The sequence below is a fragment of the Actinia tenebrosa genome, unplaced genomic scaffold (genome assembly GCF_029948245.1).
Source record: "Actinia tenebrosa isolate PJP-AT-01 unplaced genomic scaffold, QUT_ActTen_1.0 PGA_scaffold5__44_contigs__length_20552954, whole genome shotgun sequence".
NCBI lineage: Eukaryota > Metazoa > Cnidaria > Anthozoa > Actiniaria > Actiniidae > Actinia > Actinia tenebrosa.
Genome location: NW_028292582.1, coordinates 1,202,297 through 1,217,632, shown reverse-complemented (window position 1 = coordinate 1,217,632; position 15,336 = coordinate 1,202,297). Strand labels below are relative to the sequence as shown.

Sequence of the window (15,336 nt, the reverse complement as noted above, 5' to 3'; positions counted from 1 at the left end):
GGCAATATTAAAGAAATGCTTGTTTCTGCCTTGGCAGATATCAAAGAAGATATTTTGAGTTTGGTTCATGAGGCTATGGATTTCAAATTTAACGAATGGGCCGAAGGTATGGAAGACAATGAAGCTGATTATGACGTGTCTCCAACCAACATTGATTTAGATGTGAATTCTTTAATACAGAATATTGTTGAGCCAAATAAAGATAACGGATGCAGCGTCCTTGACAGCTACTCCTATAGAATCGGCTTCAAAGTCCAGTTCTTCCGAAAAAGTATCATGTGTTGAAAATTTGGTAGCGGAATTTAATCCTGAAAAAGCTACCAGTCCTCCTATTTCTGAAAAATTGGCGCAGTTAATAAACAGTTTGTTAAAAGAAGGCCTTTCCAAGGATCAAATTTCTACGATCAACAAGAAATATCTTAAGCCAAAAAAATGCTCATTTTTGGAAACTCCTAAAGTGAATAATTTGTTGTGGAATCAGTTGAAACAAGACCCCAAAAATCTTGACACTAATTTGAAAAAAGCACAAGGGTATTTGATGTCAGCCTTGTAAGCTCTACTATACTGACAGTCTGCAACAACTTAGCAGAAAAACAAAATGACAATGAAAGTCTTACCACTCTGACTCATGCTGTGGTGCTGGGATTGTCTGCCAACAGACAAGTGAATAAGCCATACCAGTCATTGTGCAATCCCTCTGTACCCATAACTTCATCATTGTTCGGAGATGATCTGAATAAACAAGTGGATGACCTAACCAAAGCCAACAAGATTGGCCAGAAGGTTCAAGGATCGTCTGGAAAACAGCGATACCATCCATATGTTCATGGCTTAAGTTCGGGAGCACGTGGTCGAGGGTACAGGCAGAACTATTCTGGGCGTGGCAGTGGCTTTCATTCTGCAGCAGGAGAAAGGAAAGGGCCTTTTTTAGGCCGGAGCGGACAGCCCCAGAAACGGACAAGATAAAGGAACAGGTAATGACCACTATTTTGAATCAACTTCCTTATGTATGGCAAACCTTAACTTCTGATTCAAAAGTGTTAGACATAGTTTGTCATTGTCATATTGAATTTTGGGAAATCCCCCGCCAGCATTAGTGGGTGGCAAAGTTGGAGAATAAGTTTTCTGAGGACGAGCGCCAGATCATTGATAATCAATTTAAAGAATTCCTGGGCAAAGGTATACTTGTTCGCTGTGGGTTGCATGAAGATCAAGTCCTTTCTCCAATATTTCTGCGGCCCAAACCCGATGGTTCACATCGAGTCATCTTTAATCTGAAATCCTTAAATGACATTGTAGTCTATCATCATTTTTAGCTAGACACTTTGGAGAAAGCTATTCAACTCATTCACCCTGGGTGTTACATGGCGTCCTTGGATTTAAAGGATGCGTACTATTTTGTGCCTATAGCTCTAGAACAACAACGCTATTTGAAATTCCTTTGGAGAGGGGTTCTCTACCAATTCCAATGTCTTCCCCTGGGTCTGACATCGTCTCCACGGATTTTCACTAAGCTTTTGAAGCCCGTGTTTCCCCACTTAAGAGCCCAATGTGGGATCTCCTGTACTGGTTTCATTGATGATTCGTTATACTTGCGAGAGACTTATCAGGAATGTATGATCCATATTTTTTTACTGCTGTCCATTTGCTCATTTCATTGGGATTCCACATTCATCCTAAAAGGTCTATCATTGTCCCCTCTCAACAAATCGAATACTTGGGATTCGTGTTATCTTCCGTCACTATGACTGTAAAATTAACAGACGAGAAGATTGCCAAGTATGTGAAGTTATGTCAAAAATGTTTGTCTCCCAATAAGGAACACAAGATTCGTGAGGTTGCATCCTTAATACGTTCACCTTTCCGGGGGTTCAGTATGGGCCATTGCTTTATCGCCCTCTTGAGCACGACAAAACAGAGGCCTTAAAACGCAATGGGGGTAATTATGAAGCTCCAAAACTTGTATGAAGCCTTTAGAAAGATCCAAGTGGAAGAGCCTAACTCTATTCTTCACGTGGACTCATCCCTTACAGGGCGGGGTGCCAAATGGGGCGTGACGACCGCGCAAGGGATTTGGTCCAGTCGGGAAAAAAGCCAGCACATCAATTACCTAGAACTGCTGGCTATTCAGTGGGGCCTCGAATCTTTATGCCATGCCCAACATGACTGTCCTACTCGAATCATGAGTGACTGTAGTCACTTGCATGAATGCCATGAGGGGATGCAAATCGGAGATGTGCAATGCCATAGCTTATGAAGTTTGGCATTGGGCCATAGTGCGACATATTTGGTTGTCTGCTGCCCACACCCCAGGGGTGGAGAACAATGATGCTGATTCTTTATCAAGGAATCTGAATCCCAATCTGGAGTGGGGTTTGACTGACAAGGCATTCACTCAGATTATGGAGATTTTCTCTTTTACTCCTACCTTGGATTTGTTTGCGTCTCGCTTGAACCACAAGGTAGAGATGTATGCCTCATGGAAACCATTTCCACGTTTATTGATGCTTTTACGATCCATTGGGAACGTTACCCGTTCTATGCCAATCCCCCGCTTTGTTTGGTGGGCAGGTGCTTACTAAAAATTAGGCATGAAGGTGCCACTGGAAATGTAGTCTTTCCTGTTTGGCCTTCTCAAACTTACTTTGCTTTTCTCTTAAACATGTTGGTGGACATTCCTCGGCAATTGAAAGCGACACGATTGAATTTAATCCATCCGTCAATTAGCCAAGCCCACCCCATCAGTGCTCACCTGGCATGCAAGGTGTCAGGGAATCGCTTTTTAGCTTAGGAATTTCGGCGGAAATTGCCATCATCATGTCCTCCTGGATACCTGGTACCATTTAACAGTACAATGTGTTCCTCCAAAAATGGACTGACTTTTGTGTGTCAAGGCAAAGTGATTTCCTGTCTCCCCCTGTACCGCTAGTTTTGGAATGTTTGCATTACTTGTAAGCCCATGGTTACAGCTACTCCTCCCTCAATACGGCAAGGTCTGATCTTTCTACTCTGTGTGTGGGTCCGCGCCCTAATTGTGAGAGCCGAGCTTTTGGAAAACATCCCTTAATATTTCGCTACTTGAAGGGAGTTTTCCAAGAGAAACCACCGACTCCCAAATTTTCTGAGATTTGGCCCGTTGATCAAGTACTGCATTCCATGCAACAGGCAGCCCCTCTTGAGGCACTACATCTGAAAGATCTAACCTTAATATTGGTCATGTTGGTGGTTTTGGTAACAGGCAGAGATGCCAAACCCTTTGTTGTTTGTACATTTCGGAAAAAACACATGAAACAAGTTTTGACACGGGAAAACGTGTCAAATGTGCTGGGCACATTGGATACTTTGAATAGAGTAGAAGACTATTTGGGATTTAGTCATTGTAAGACAGAAGAAAGTCCGTGGATTCGGTTTGACTAAAATAGAATATTTTGTAAAGCTGATAGAAGAGATACGTTTTTCGTCGAGACAAGATTTTTTTACGGTCAAATTGAACAAGCATAAACGAGTCTTGATCTCAAACCCCAAAGCAAGCCTCCGTCTCTCTGAGAACCAGTGTTATGGTGGCTCTATCGGCTCAAAACACCACACAAAATATTGAACAGAGGGTTCTCCATCTACACAAAAAGTTTGGTCTCGAAAATTTACCTTCCCCCGAGTGAGAGAAAGGAAAGAAGACTCTTAGTTTCCTTTCTCTCTCTCGGGGGAAGGTAAAGGAGACTCTGCTCGCAGGGTAACCTCACAATGGAAATATTGCGAAAAACGTATCTCTTTCCCTACGCTTCTTAGTAAATTTGCCCCCCAGATAATATGGCGTCGGAAACCATGAAAGGATCTGTAAATAAACTAATATATAACTCGTGTGAGTACTCTTTTATGTAAATAGTGACGCCGTAAATTCCCCGTCCACCCACTCATTGAAGGTTTCGGCATGAAAACCCCTTTTTTCATAAAAATATTCGACTAGAAATAGACACGTTTAGCTAACCAAAACAAAAATCATTACTTTAGTTAATACTATTTTAGATCAATGACGCAGTAGAAATTCCTGGCCCGCCCCCATTTAAGCTTTCGGCATGAAATACGTTTTTTTCATAAAGATATTCGACTCAAAAATAAATTTGTTTTGCTAGATAGTAGGCATTTGATATTTTTCTCTTATTCTCTCTATTTCATTATATACACACCGAACGCACAATTTATTACTACTATACTATGTCTATTCTTTGCGTACATATTTACGGTGTTCAACTTATCTATAGAGAAAAAATATCGCTCTGGGATCCTCACGAATACCCTACATTTCATATTCTGGCTGCGTTACCAGCGTGGTTGGTCCTTGTAGTGTAGTGGTTAACACATCGAACTGGAATACCAAAGACGTGGGTTCGAATCCTGCCAAGGGCATTTGATATTTTTCTCTTATTCTCTCTATTTCATTATATACACACCGAACGTATAATTTATTACTACTATACTTAGTTTAAAGTAAGTTGGATTAAGGCAGTCTTACCACGAAAACCACATATGTTCAACCTCTTTCAACTACTCCGTGTCCCGATCTCACAGATCTCGACGTCCATTTTCACCTCGTGTTTCACCAATGTCAATCATGACGAGGTCCACCAATGGCGTCTTCGATATAGGTCTCATGTTCGTAACACTAAATTCCAATCATACCTAACTCACCAAAAACAAATGAATTGTGCCCATAGACCCTGCACAAAAATATCCTACGTACTTTAGTTTCGCATTGACTGGTCACGTTGAACAGAATAGAGTGATTTTCATATGACTGTGAAAGAAAATAGACCATTTAGTTTGTAATAGTTGATAAAGAACAAAAGAAAATCATTGGTTTAGAGTCTACTACTAACTATTAGTTTGCCTATTCTTTCACGATCATATGAAAATCACTCTAGACCACGGCAAGTGTTTGGCAATGTTCGTTCATTTCAATGTCCTAACAAGGATCTCTGTGCCTACGCTACTCTGGAGCACTATTTACAAGTAACACAACCCGTTACGGAAGTCCTCACAACTGTTTGTGTCATGGTATCATGGTAACCCGGATGTACGTAATGATTTGACAGAATTTAAAAAATTAAGCAAGACTTACCTGGTAATAATACAGGGTCTAAACCACAGGCGTGGGGATGAGTGACACTAGTTGTCTACAAGATTGGTCAGGGACAGGGAAAATCTAAGAAATACCGTAGGGGATTAAACCATGGGCGTGGGGATGAGAAAGACACTAGCAATTTATAGGGTAGGCCAGGGACAGGCTACGCTTTTAAACGTATTAAACCATGTGCGTGGAGATGGGAAAGGCCTATAGCTTAGTGATTTATAGATTAGGCCTGGGACAGGGTACGCCTGGGACAGGGTACGCCTGGGACAGCGTACACATTGATACACAGCAGGCCAATTATATCAAAGTTCACGAGGTTAGGATTCAATTTGTATGGAGCTGATCACATATAAGGTTACCACGGTAACACTACGTCGGCTATAATGAAGGCCATTCTTTTCATTAAAAAGTTAAAAACTCAATATTTCCACGGTGAATTTTTTATAAACTTTTTATAGTGAGAGTACGTTACCTCACCATTCATTTGAAACAACGCTAAAGCATTCGTTACTACAAATTAATTTATTACAGAGAACACTTGTTTTGCACTATAAAACCAAAATATATTATTATTATTATTATTATTATTGTTGTTGTTGTTGTTGTTGTTGTTCTAAACTATTTACGCCTTTTTGTTGCTAAAATTTAATGATATGGATGACATGGAACATTTAATAAGTTAATATATGAAATGGCGCCTATCTTGAGCGAATTTATTTCGATTTCAACTCCCCAACACCAAAATCTATATTATAATATCTTTGCATGGAAACGGATGGTGATTAAGTTTCTCCCTATGTTTACTCGGCGCGCTATACCTTGCTGTGTAAAACTGTTATAAAACGGGTTTTTTTTATTACGGTTTTGTTAGCTTTTGCTTCGGCCTGATTTTTTTTCTTTTTCTTTCTTTATCTTTTTACCTTGTTATTTTTAAATATTTTTGAATCTTTGAGTTTTCCATTGTCTGTTTTTGTTTGCTTGTTTTTGGTTTCCTTTAATTCCCGCTGTGTTTTTTGCTGTATAACCAATTCAAATATCAGTTGTTATAGCATTTTTGAGCAGGATTTGATGGTGAAAACAGTAGTAGTATAGCTAATTAAGAGTCGTGTTATAATTCCTGTAAAAATAACACATTTACATATATCTGGTTTGAACAGTTTAGCCTTCTTTTATGTTTAAATTTAGACATGGCAACTCAGGTAACTAATATGAGGATATCCACTTTTTGTATTTAGAAAGCTAGCAGTTTTTACTGTTAGATATTTGCAACCCATTTTCTTATTGCATGACTTGAGGGGCCACTGTTTGACATGCCGCTCTGATTTAATCTATAGAATTTCACTTTTAAAATTAATGATGTTTCTTTGTTGAATCATGAACATCATTTGAATGTTAAAGGTTGGCATATGTCATAAACACACAAAACACAGGATTTGTATTTTTTGGTATTACGTTAGAAAGTTTGAGTAATTAAAGATAACTATCCCCGAAACCTCCTGCGTATGTACACTTGCTATATGTAATGCGTGAAGTTAAGTCTTGTCATTGATAGCATGACTGGGATATATTTACCACAGACCAGTTGGCGACCGAAATGACACAGATGTAGTAATAGACAAGGTTGTATGAACGGTTTGGCTGCTTGCTGAGAGTGCGATAACTCGTTCGGTACTCCAGTTATTGTAAATACAGGACTGTATGGCCCGTTCCATACACCACTCTACTCACATGTGCCGAACGCAATTGATGAATTATGCACGGCAAAAGAGCGGGGTATGAATCTGGTATGCACAGATCTTGCCACATTAACTTAATATACGACATTGGAACGACAGCTGATTCCATTCTCGTACCCAAAGCCTTCTTAGCTTTCTAACGAAACGATAAAAAGAAAGAAATGACGTTTCAAACACTAAACCTGAATCCTAAATAAAATAACTATGACTGAATCTGTGCCAAAATATATATATTTTCCGAGAAAGTAAAAAAGTGCAGTTGAAGGTACCAGTAACACTGAATAGCAACCTGAAATTCTACTTGCATAATTTTAAACTGATAAAACAAATAAAATTGAACTTGTTCTATAACAGAGAACGTCGAATTACAGATTAGAGATCTTCCATAGTCGCTTCCTTAGTCATGCTTGCATTGACATATCAATCCCTAGATAACAATATCTGAGTATTTGTTCAAATGTTTACAGGACATCAGGGAATTAGTGGAAACTAAAACGGAATATGGTTTGTTTGTTACCAAGTTGATAATGAATTCGGTATCGATTCTGTAATTTCAGTCTCATTGACATTTTCCTCTTATTTTTCCCTCCCATTCACAGCTCTTCTTTAATTTCTTGCTTCCGTTATCCATCGAGTAATATTTTAAAAAAAACTTCACAATACTTTAAAACCAGCCACTCTCATTCTGGACAATGTTCAGCCTTTGTTTTTTTGAATATGAAAGGAAATCGCAAGATCTCGAGTACAATTCGGACAAGTGATGTTTTGAAAGTTTTCAAAATTGGACGAGCCTTTAGGCGAGTTCAATATGATAACTTTCAAAACATCAAGATTATCTATAAATTCTGAATTGTACGAGAAGATTGTGCGATTTTATGTTCATAATACGCTCAAAAAAATGGAGAATTTGAGAATTAATTGTACTCCTCTTGTCAAATCAGAATCGAGTAATTTTGTAGAGTGTATTATAAGTTGAATATTGTTCATCATTAGGCCAGCCTCTATCGATCTTATAATAAAATGGAAAGTCTCATTACCAAACGAGACTCACTAAAAAATCTGCTGATTTATTTTTATTTAAAAAGAAACAAAAGCTGAATTTCGTCTGTGTATCCACTTTTTTGGATTTATAAGATTTGAAGGGAAAAAATTGTACAAAGTGAAAAATCTTTGTTATTAAAAGTGCCACCACAAAAAATAAACATTCTACAATATATAAGCAATTAAGTCGCGGTCTTCTCTTTTAAGAGATTCCCACTGAATAAATTTAAGGTCTTTTTAATATGAAAATCAATTGCCGGAAAACTTTCAACACGTTGGCTCTGAAATTCGTAGGCATTTTTGACTACTGTTGTCAAAATATTTCATAATTGTTTTCAAATGTCAGTGTAGTGAGCAAGAGCCATGCATTAATTATGTTTTGGTCCAGGAAGAGGAATAGCCATTCAGTGAATTGTTATATATCATGACCAAATTGAAATGTCACCTCGAAATCATTTTATAATCATTATCTAGTAAAATAGAATTTATATATTTACAAAGAAATATTCGTAGGAAGAAAATTGGCCAAAAAGTTTTTTTTTTCACATTGAAATATTTAGTAATATAATTAATGTGGGACAGGTGCTACTCTAGTAGGTCGTTTGCATCGTAACAAGCAAATGAATGTACTTCGAAATTCTCTGTTCATAGCTGCATAGATAGCAGGATTCAAAGCAGAGTTGATCGTAGCGAACATCACAGCTCCGGCATAAAGATATGAATTTACAAAACTGGTTTTTATTGTGTCTATTATCATTATAAGAAATAGAGGAGTCCAAAAAATGATGAATGAACCCAAAACCAGCGCCACCATTTTTGCAGCCTTAGCTTCTCTTACGAACGAACTCGTGACTGTTGAACTTCGAGAATAGTTCAACATAATACTGTTCATGGCTGCGGATATTCGCGTTGAATGCATTCTTGCTGTCTTAAAAATTCTGTAATATGCAACAACCATGAATACTGAAGGAAATACGGCAGCGGTACAAACAGTGATGATGTAACTTCGATCTAAGTTTAAAGTTACTTGGCAAAAAAGTCCTGATTTGGCGAACATAACTTCCCTCCAACCCATATACGGGATGAATCCAAAGACTGTCGAGAATATCCAGACAGACGCGATGATTCCAGCAATGAGTCTACGTCTCATGATAGTTTTGTATCTTAGAGGAGACATAATAGCCAAGTAACGATCCAAACTTACAGCCCCAAGGTTGGCAACCGCGTTAAACATCAAAGAAACAGCAACAGCTATAGTTGCATGGCAATAACGCAGACCTTTATGGTAGTCGATCCGCGGGCCAACAATGTTAGATATAATAATCAAAGGAACGACTAATACTGAAATCAATAGATCGCCTATGGCAAGACTTGCTATGAAAGCACTTGTTCTCGTTTGCAGTCTCTTGTTCAGGGCGATAGAAGCGATAACCAGGCAGTTACCAGTAAAGATTACAATTGCAACGACAATAACACCAAAACACATCAATACGATTGTGGTATCACTTTTTGAGCTCACAAAAGTTGAATTGTGCACCATGGCCAATATGAGTTGATTCCCAAACTCGTAGGAAAGAAAATATGGGATTTTGATCCAATCACGAAACGGAAGTAATGTACGTGTTGCGACGTGAATCGGCCATCGGCAATACTTGCTTTGACTCAACCGTAAAGACTTTTAGACACTGTAACTAAGAATATTAGCAGCAAGCATACAAATTGATCCAATCCCAATTCAGGCACCTGATGTCTCGTGTGAATTTTAACTATCAATTCAAGCCCTTATTTAGCATTTCAAATGTCAAATGTTTAAGTGCCTTCATCTTCATTTTCTTCATTCTCAAAATTAAAATACTATTTAATCTGTAACTGGGTTTCTTTAAGTCTGTCAAATGATCTTTTTTTTTTCAGCGACAACTTTTTAGCTTTTCTTGATAAACACGATTATTTTGCTAATGAATTCATAATATTTAATGCCACTCTTTTGTTCCAAGAAAATGTGAACAAATATTCAAGTGGCAATGAATGGACAGAGCTCTGTAGGTCTGGGAGGATTTTATGAGCAATGCTAATAAAGTAAACCAACTGTTTAAACAAAGGATTCTTCGCTGGTTTAACTATTCATGACCTTGAGAGACGAATTTAGATAAAACGAATAAAATTTTTAAAGATTAAAAAATTATTGAAAGGTGATTGAATTAGTCTGAAAAGGCAACAAAAGAAGAAATAAAGAAAAAAGAAGAGAAAAGAAAAAAAGAAGAAGAAGAAGAAGAAATCAGAATGGATACTGAAGAAATCAAAGACTATGCAAATACGGAATGTTTAGAGTAAGAATGAACAATGTGAGCTGCATTCGACTCTAGTTTCGAAGACAAAGCTTTAATTATTGCTTTCTTAATCCCTTTCTAAATTTTGTATGATGTTTGTGATTCCGTTAATTCCAGATTAAGGCAACCATCTGGACGTTTCGTGAATATAATAATAAAGTGCTATACCAAAAATAGCTGTTGTAGTCAGTAGAGTGTTGAGTATGATCATCAATCGCCTCATTCTAAAATAAAAATAAAAATGGGATCTCGCTTATTCTACTAACCATATGACCTATGTGTATAAGACACAGAACCTGAATGCCTTCCCATGTGGTATATTCAAGATCGTAGTACTTAGTACTAATCCCACATAGAGTCTTTTGTTTGACAGTCAATGGAGGAGCAAAAGAAACGCAGCTTGTCTTAAATCACATTATTTTTCCACATCGATATTCGTGATGAGATTCTCAAGTGAACATGTTTGTTTTATATTATAAAGTAAAGGAAGAACAAAAAACGAAGGAAGGTCATTAAGGAAAGAAAGGGGAAAAGGAAGCAGTGAAGAGAATATTCTAATAGTCCAAACACGGTCTAGTGTTGAGCCTGAGAAACTATACAGAATTTTTTTTTTTTTTTTTTCTTTTTTTCTCAGAAGTCTATTTTATCATGTTTTGTTAATGTTGTATCTGTCCCTTTCAGTTCTTTATTTATATTTGCCATATATTTGCGAGTATTGTTTCTTCGGTGTTTCATGGTTATCTATTAAATACTGACATTAATAACGAAAAATTTATCCAATGCCTCATTCCAGAAATTTAAAAATTTAGTATATTTGATTTTCGAACGACGAAAAAAGTTCTTGAGTCACGGTTTTGTTGAGACAGCTAATAAATATCTACAAGAGAAAACAGTGAGTGCAGACTTATTTTTAGAACTCTAATACATGGATAGCATTCATGATGAAAAAGATACCATAGCTATTCCCGTTTTCCGTCCAATCATACTCTCTCGGTAGTTCCAAATTTCCTCGTGTTACGCCAACAACGGCTCTTGATATAAAATAGTGACTCTTAAGTTTGCATTGATATTGTTTTTCAATCCATCAAAATTACGTAATATGTACGCAGAGAACATATGTCATTTTTATAAATTTAGACTTTTAGTTTTCACTAGAATATTCACAGTACGAAATAAAATGAATAAAATAAAACGCCTATCCTTAAACATTCATAGAGAGATATAAATTGTAAACCTTGAGAGAGAGTTTTATTAAAACAAGATAAGAAAGGACAATAGAAATATTTTAAACAAATAAACATAGAATTATTTTTTTCATACTCTACTTATATGTTAGCCAGAACGGCTCAAGGGTGGATCCAGCCAAAATTTTAAGGGGGGGAGGGGGGGGGCTCATTGAGTTTAGGGAGGGGGCTAATTTGAGGGGAGGGGGGGTTCTTCCATCAACACACAACGGAATACAATAAAAAAATGCAACTAATCCTTCAGTTTAATGTGGTCTTTTTTTTCTTCAGCCCCCCTTTGCTCCCCCCCTCCCCCCCCCCCCCCCCCCCCCCCCCATGGATCCGCCCTTGCGGCTCATTCGGCCAAAATGATGTCCGAAAATTCAAATGCGGATCTGAAGGTTTATGGGTAAAATTAAATTGATGAAAAACCTTTTCGAATTCCAGCACTAGAAAGAGCCACTTTACAACGATTGATTATGTCAAGTGTTATATCGACTGAGATAACTCAAGTTAAGAACTGAGCAATTCAAAAAACTTTCGTATCATAACGGAAGATATGGCGTAGGGTAGTCTTTTTAGTATAAGAGCTGGTATCAGTTTCACATACATAACCATTTTACAAAATTTTAAATAACTTGAATTACAAATTATAAATATAACATCATATTACTCAAAGAGACAAAAATAAAAACATCAAAAGAAAAGAAAAAAAAAAAAAAAAAAGAAGTGTGTATTTGGTTGTTGATAGAGTTAATTTTTTCGAGTCAAAACCAGCCACAGAATTTTACGACTGCAAAGTTGAATTTCATAGACTGTTTCGACGTGTTGTTTCAAAGGCCAGTAGTGCATCCCTCATTCGCTTAAAAACAAAATACGAACGAACTATATTGCGAGGACCTTAAATTTAAATGCGAAATATTAAAGTGCATAAAGGAAAAGCCGCTGACATTTAATTATTTCCAGACCGTTAAGCCGCATATATATTACACTATTGCTTGCAGAATCTTATAAAAAAAGTAAACATAAATACACTACATAATTGTTTTCTCAAATTAATTTTTCCTTTTTTGATTCAAATGGCTAATGTTGAATTTTAAAACAGGTGTTAATCAAAATTTTTGTTCTAATTTCAAAACATCCAATTATACGGTTAATTTAATTTGTTAAATCTTTTATTTATCTATTTTTATTAATATCATTAATGTCATTATTGAATTCTTAGCAATAAAACACTTAGGAAGCGCCGTAAACACTCAAGAAGTGTGAATGCTCGCCGACTTCTTTTTACACTTTTTTTTTGTTTACCTCACTTCCTGCGTAGTGCTTTATTAATAAACGAAGCAAGGAAAATCTGCTTTATTTGTAAATTATTACATAATTAGGAAAGTACTTGCGCGCTGATTGGTCAAAAACTGTGCGAAAATAAGATAAGTAGTTGTTCGCTAATAAAGCACTTAGGGACTTTACAATAATTATCAGGAGGGGGATTCTAAAATTCTGCAAATTGGGCTTAAATTGAAGCTAACCCCCCCCCCCTGTGCTAAACGTAAAATAACTTCTGACCCCTCCCCCTTTTGAAATGAAATAACTATCAACCCCACCCCCCACTCCCCATACATCGCCAACAACGCCTCTCGGCAACAGAACATAGGAAGAAAAGGGCATGCGTTATATTCAATTCCTTAGGAGGAAATCCTTCAGCAAAAGAATACAACCCTGAGATATATGGCATCCGACAACTTGACAATATTGATGAGGACACTCTACTAATATTTATATCTCAAAATGACAAATCCTGCCCCTGAGGGATCTTCTTTCATCGAAATTTTTTGTTGGGGAAGCCAAGGAGCTTCTGTTTTTACACTTGACAGAGCACTAAATATCGTGAACATAAAGCTAGAAGAATTATTACAACGCAAAACAAAAAAGACAGGACATAGTCAGTTGTCTTACATACAGTCAATCAACGTGCCATAACTTTACTACAGTACAGTATAGAAAGTTGTGACTTGTACTGTTTTTAGTTACGTGTGCTTTATTACTAAACGAAGCACGGAAAATCTGTTATATTTGTTAAATATTAGATTGATATTATGTCTTTAACTGATTTGATTGACTGATAAAATATATATAAAATAAGAAAAAATATGAAGAATCCAGAAGTCTCAGTATTCAGTGTTTAGCCTTTGCGTCTTTTATCACTTAAAAGAGGGGGAAATCCCTTGAACATCTAGATCTATTTTACTATTGCCCCGATACGAGAATTTTATGACAGTTTTGCAGACATGTTTCCTCTATATATGTTGAACAAACAAAAAACAAATATTGACATCATTAACGATAGGCTATCTAACGATACATCTGAAGAGATAATCTTCTTCCGCGCTTAGGGCTATCATAGCTTTTTTCATTAAAGATATCGATCTTTTTATGTATATAGGCACTAATTGTTAGCAATAATGAGCATTCTTTGACATGAGTATTCGAACTGCCTGTTACCTGACTGGAAAGTAACAGCCTAGCACTCTGACTTGAGGGATACCTTTATATCGGTCCATGCTCATCAATCATACTGCCTCTTTTTCTGAACAACCCTAGTCATAGGGCGTGTCTTTATTGACGGTTTTCAACCATTTCCAAGAGGATTTAAATAACAAAAGACACGGCGAGATTGTTGGAGGATATAACAAAATAATTCATTGACAATTCGTTTGTTAAAGTCCTCCAACATGGCCGCCGTGAAAAACCATCAATAGGCTTTTCCGTGCGATTTGCAATTCTTTACTCACCTCTCTTCTAGTCTCTATATTAAAATAACCCCAAAGTCTTTAGGTGTAATGAAACCTCACTAGAAGGAGTACAGGTCTTATTCCCCCTAACATCTCTTAGCTCTCTCCTGCTATACATGAGGCGACCAATATCAGCTGACAAAGTGGAGTTTCTAATCCTCGTTCTGGTGTCCTGTGTCCATCGGTTAGAGTAGAGTCCATATGCAGGCCCTGGATTACTTTGGATGTCACCACAGTTGGAGTAATCTATCAGCACTGGGCAACGACTATCGTTGAATACTTACTTCTTCGTGCGCTTTACTATGATGAATACTCGCTCCCTCGTAAACTATACTATGGAAAATACTTACTCCCTCGTGCACTATACTATAGAATACTCGCTCCCTCGTGCACTAAACTATTATGAATACTCGCTCCCTCGTGTAATATACTATGGTGAATACTCGCTCCCTCGTAAACTATACGATGGAAAATGCTACTCCCTCGTGCACTATACTATAGAATACTCGCTCCCTCGTGCACTAAACTATGATGAATTCTCGCTCCCTCGTGTAATATACTATGGTGAATACTCGCTCCCTCGTACACTATACTATAAACTAATTCCGATTTTGAGACGACAATATCACGAAATAAATATTGACGGCTAGTTTGGAGAAAATATTTTCGGTATTGGGCGGAGTCGCGAAGTATTGATGAATACTCGCTCCCTCGTGTAATATACTATGGTGAATACTCGCTCCCTCGTACACTATACTATAAAATAATTCCGATTTTGAGACGAGAATATCACGAAATAAATATTGACGGCTAGTTTAAGCGAATAAGCGAATAAGTTTTGTATGGCGATTCTAAAGAATTTAACACAAAATGAAAAAAACTGACCGATTTTCTTTGATCAAAAGCGAAATTATCCTTACGAGCGCACGTTATGGCGCAAGCGACAAGGGTAAAAATTTGACGCGCGCGATCTCAAGCCTTCCTTTTCGTCGCGCATTTAATAGCCAATCAGAAACCTTAATTTTGAAACTATAATACCTCAATTTATTGAGACTATTTAGTGAATCGCGATACTACTGTGAGTACTCG

General features: G+C 37.1%; 1 protein-coding gene and 2 pseudogenes across 1 annotated transcript; 2 read left to right on the top strand and 1 right to left on the bottom strand.

Moving 5' to 3' along the window:
• Positions 1-966, top strand: LOC116294633 (uncharacterized; annotated as a pseudogene).
• A 1,791-nt stretch (positions 967-2,757) lies between these two features.
• On the top strand, positions 2,758-5,161 carry LOC148906265 (uncharacterized; annotated as a pseudogene).
• A 2,965-nt stretch (positions 5,162-8,126) lies between these two features.
• LOC116294695 (histamine H2 receptor-like) lies at positions 8,127-9,583 on the bottom strand. The gene has a single exon (XM_031702351.2). The coding sequence runs from the start codon at positions 9,443-9,445 to the stop codon at positions 8,474-8,476; it is 972 nt and encodes a 323-aa protein (XP_031558211.1). The 5' UTR covers positions 9,446-9,583; the 3' UTR covers positions 8,127-8,473.
• Between the last annotated feature and the right edge of the window lie 5,753 nt (positions 9,584-15,336).

Bases quoted from the DNA above. Each gene is read 5' to 3' on its own strand.
- LOC116294695 (XM_031702351.2), bottom strand. From the start codon at position 9,445: ATGGTGCACAATTCAACTTTTGTGAGCTCAAAAAGTGATACCACAATC.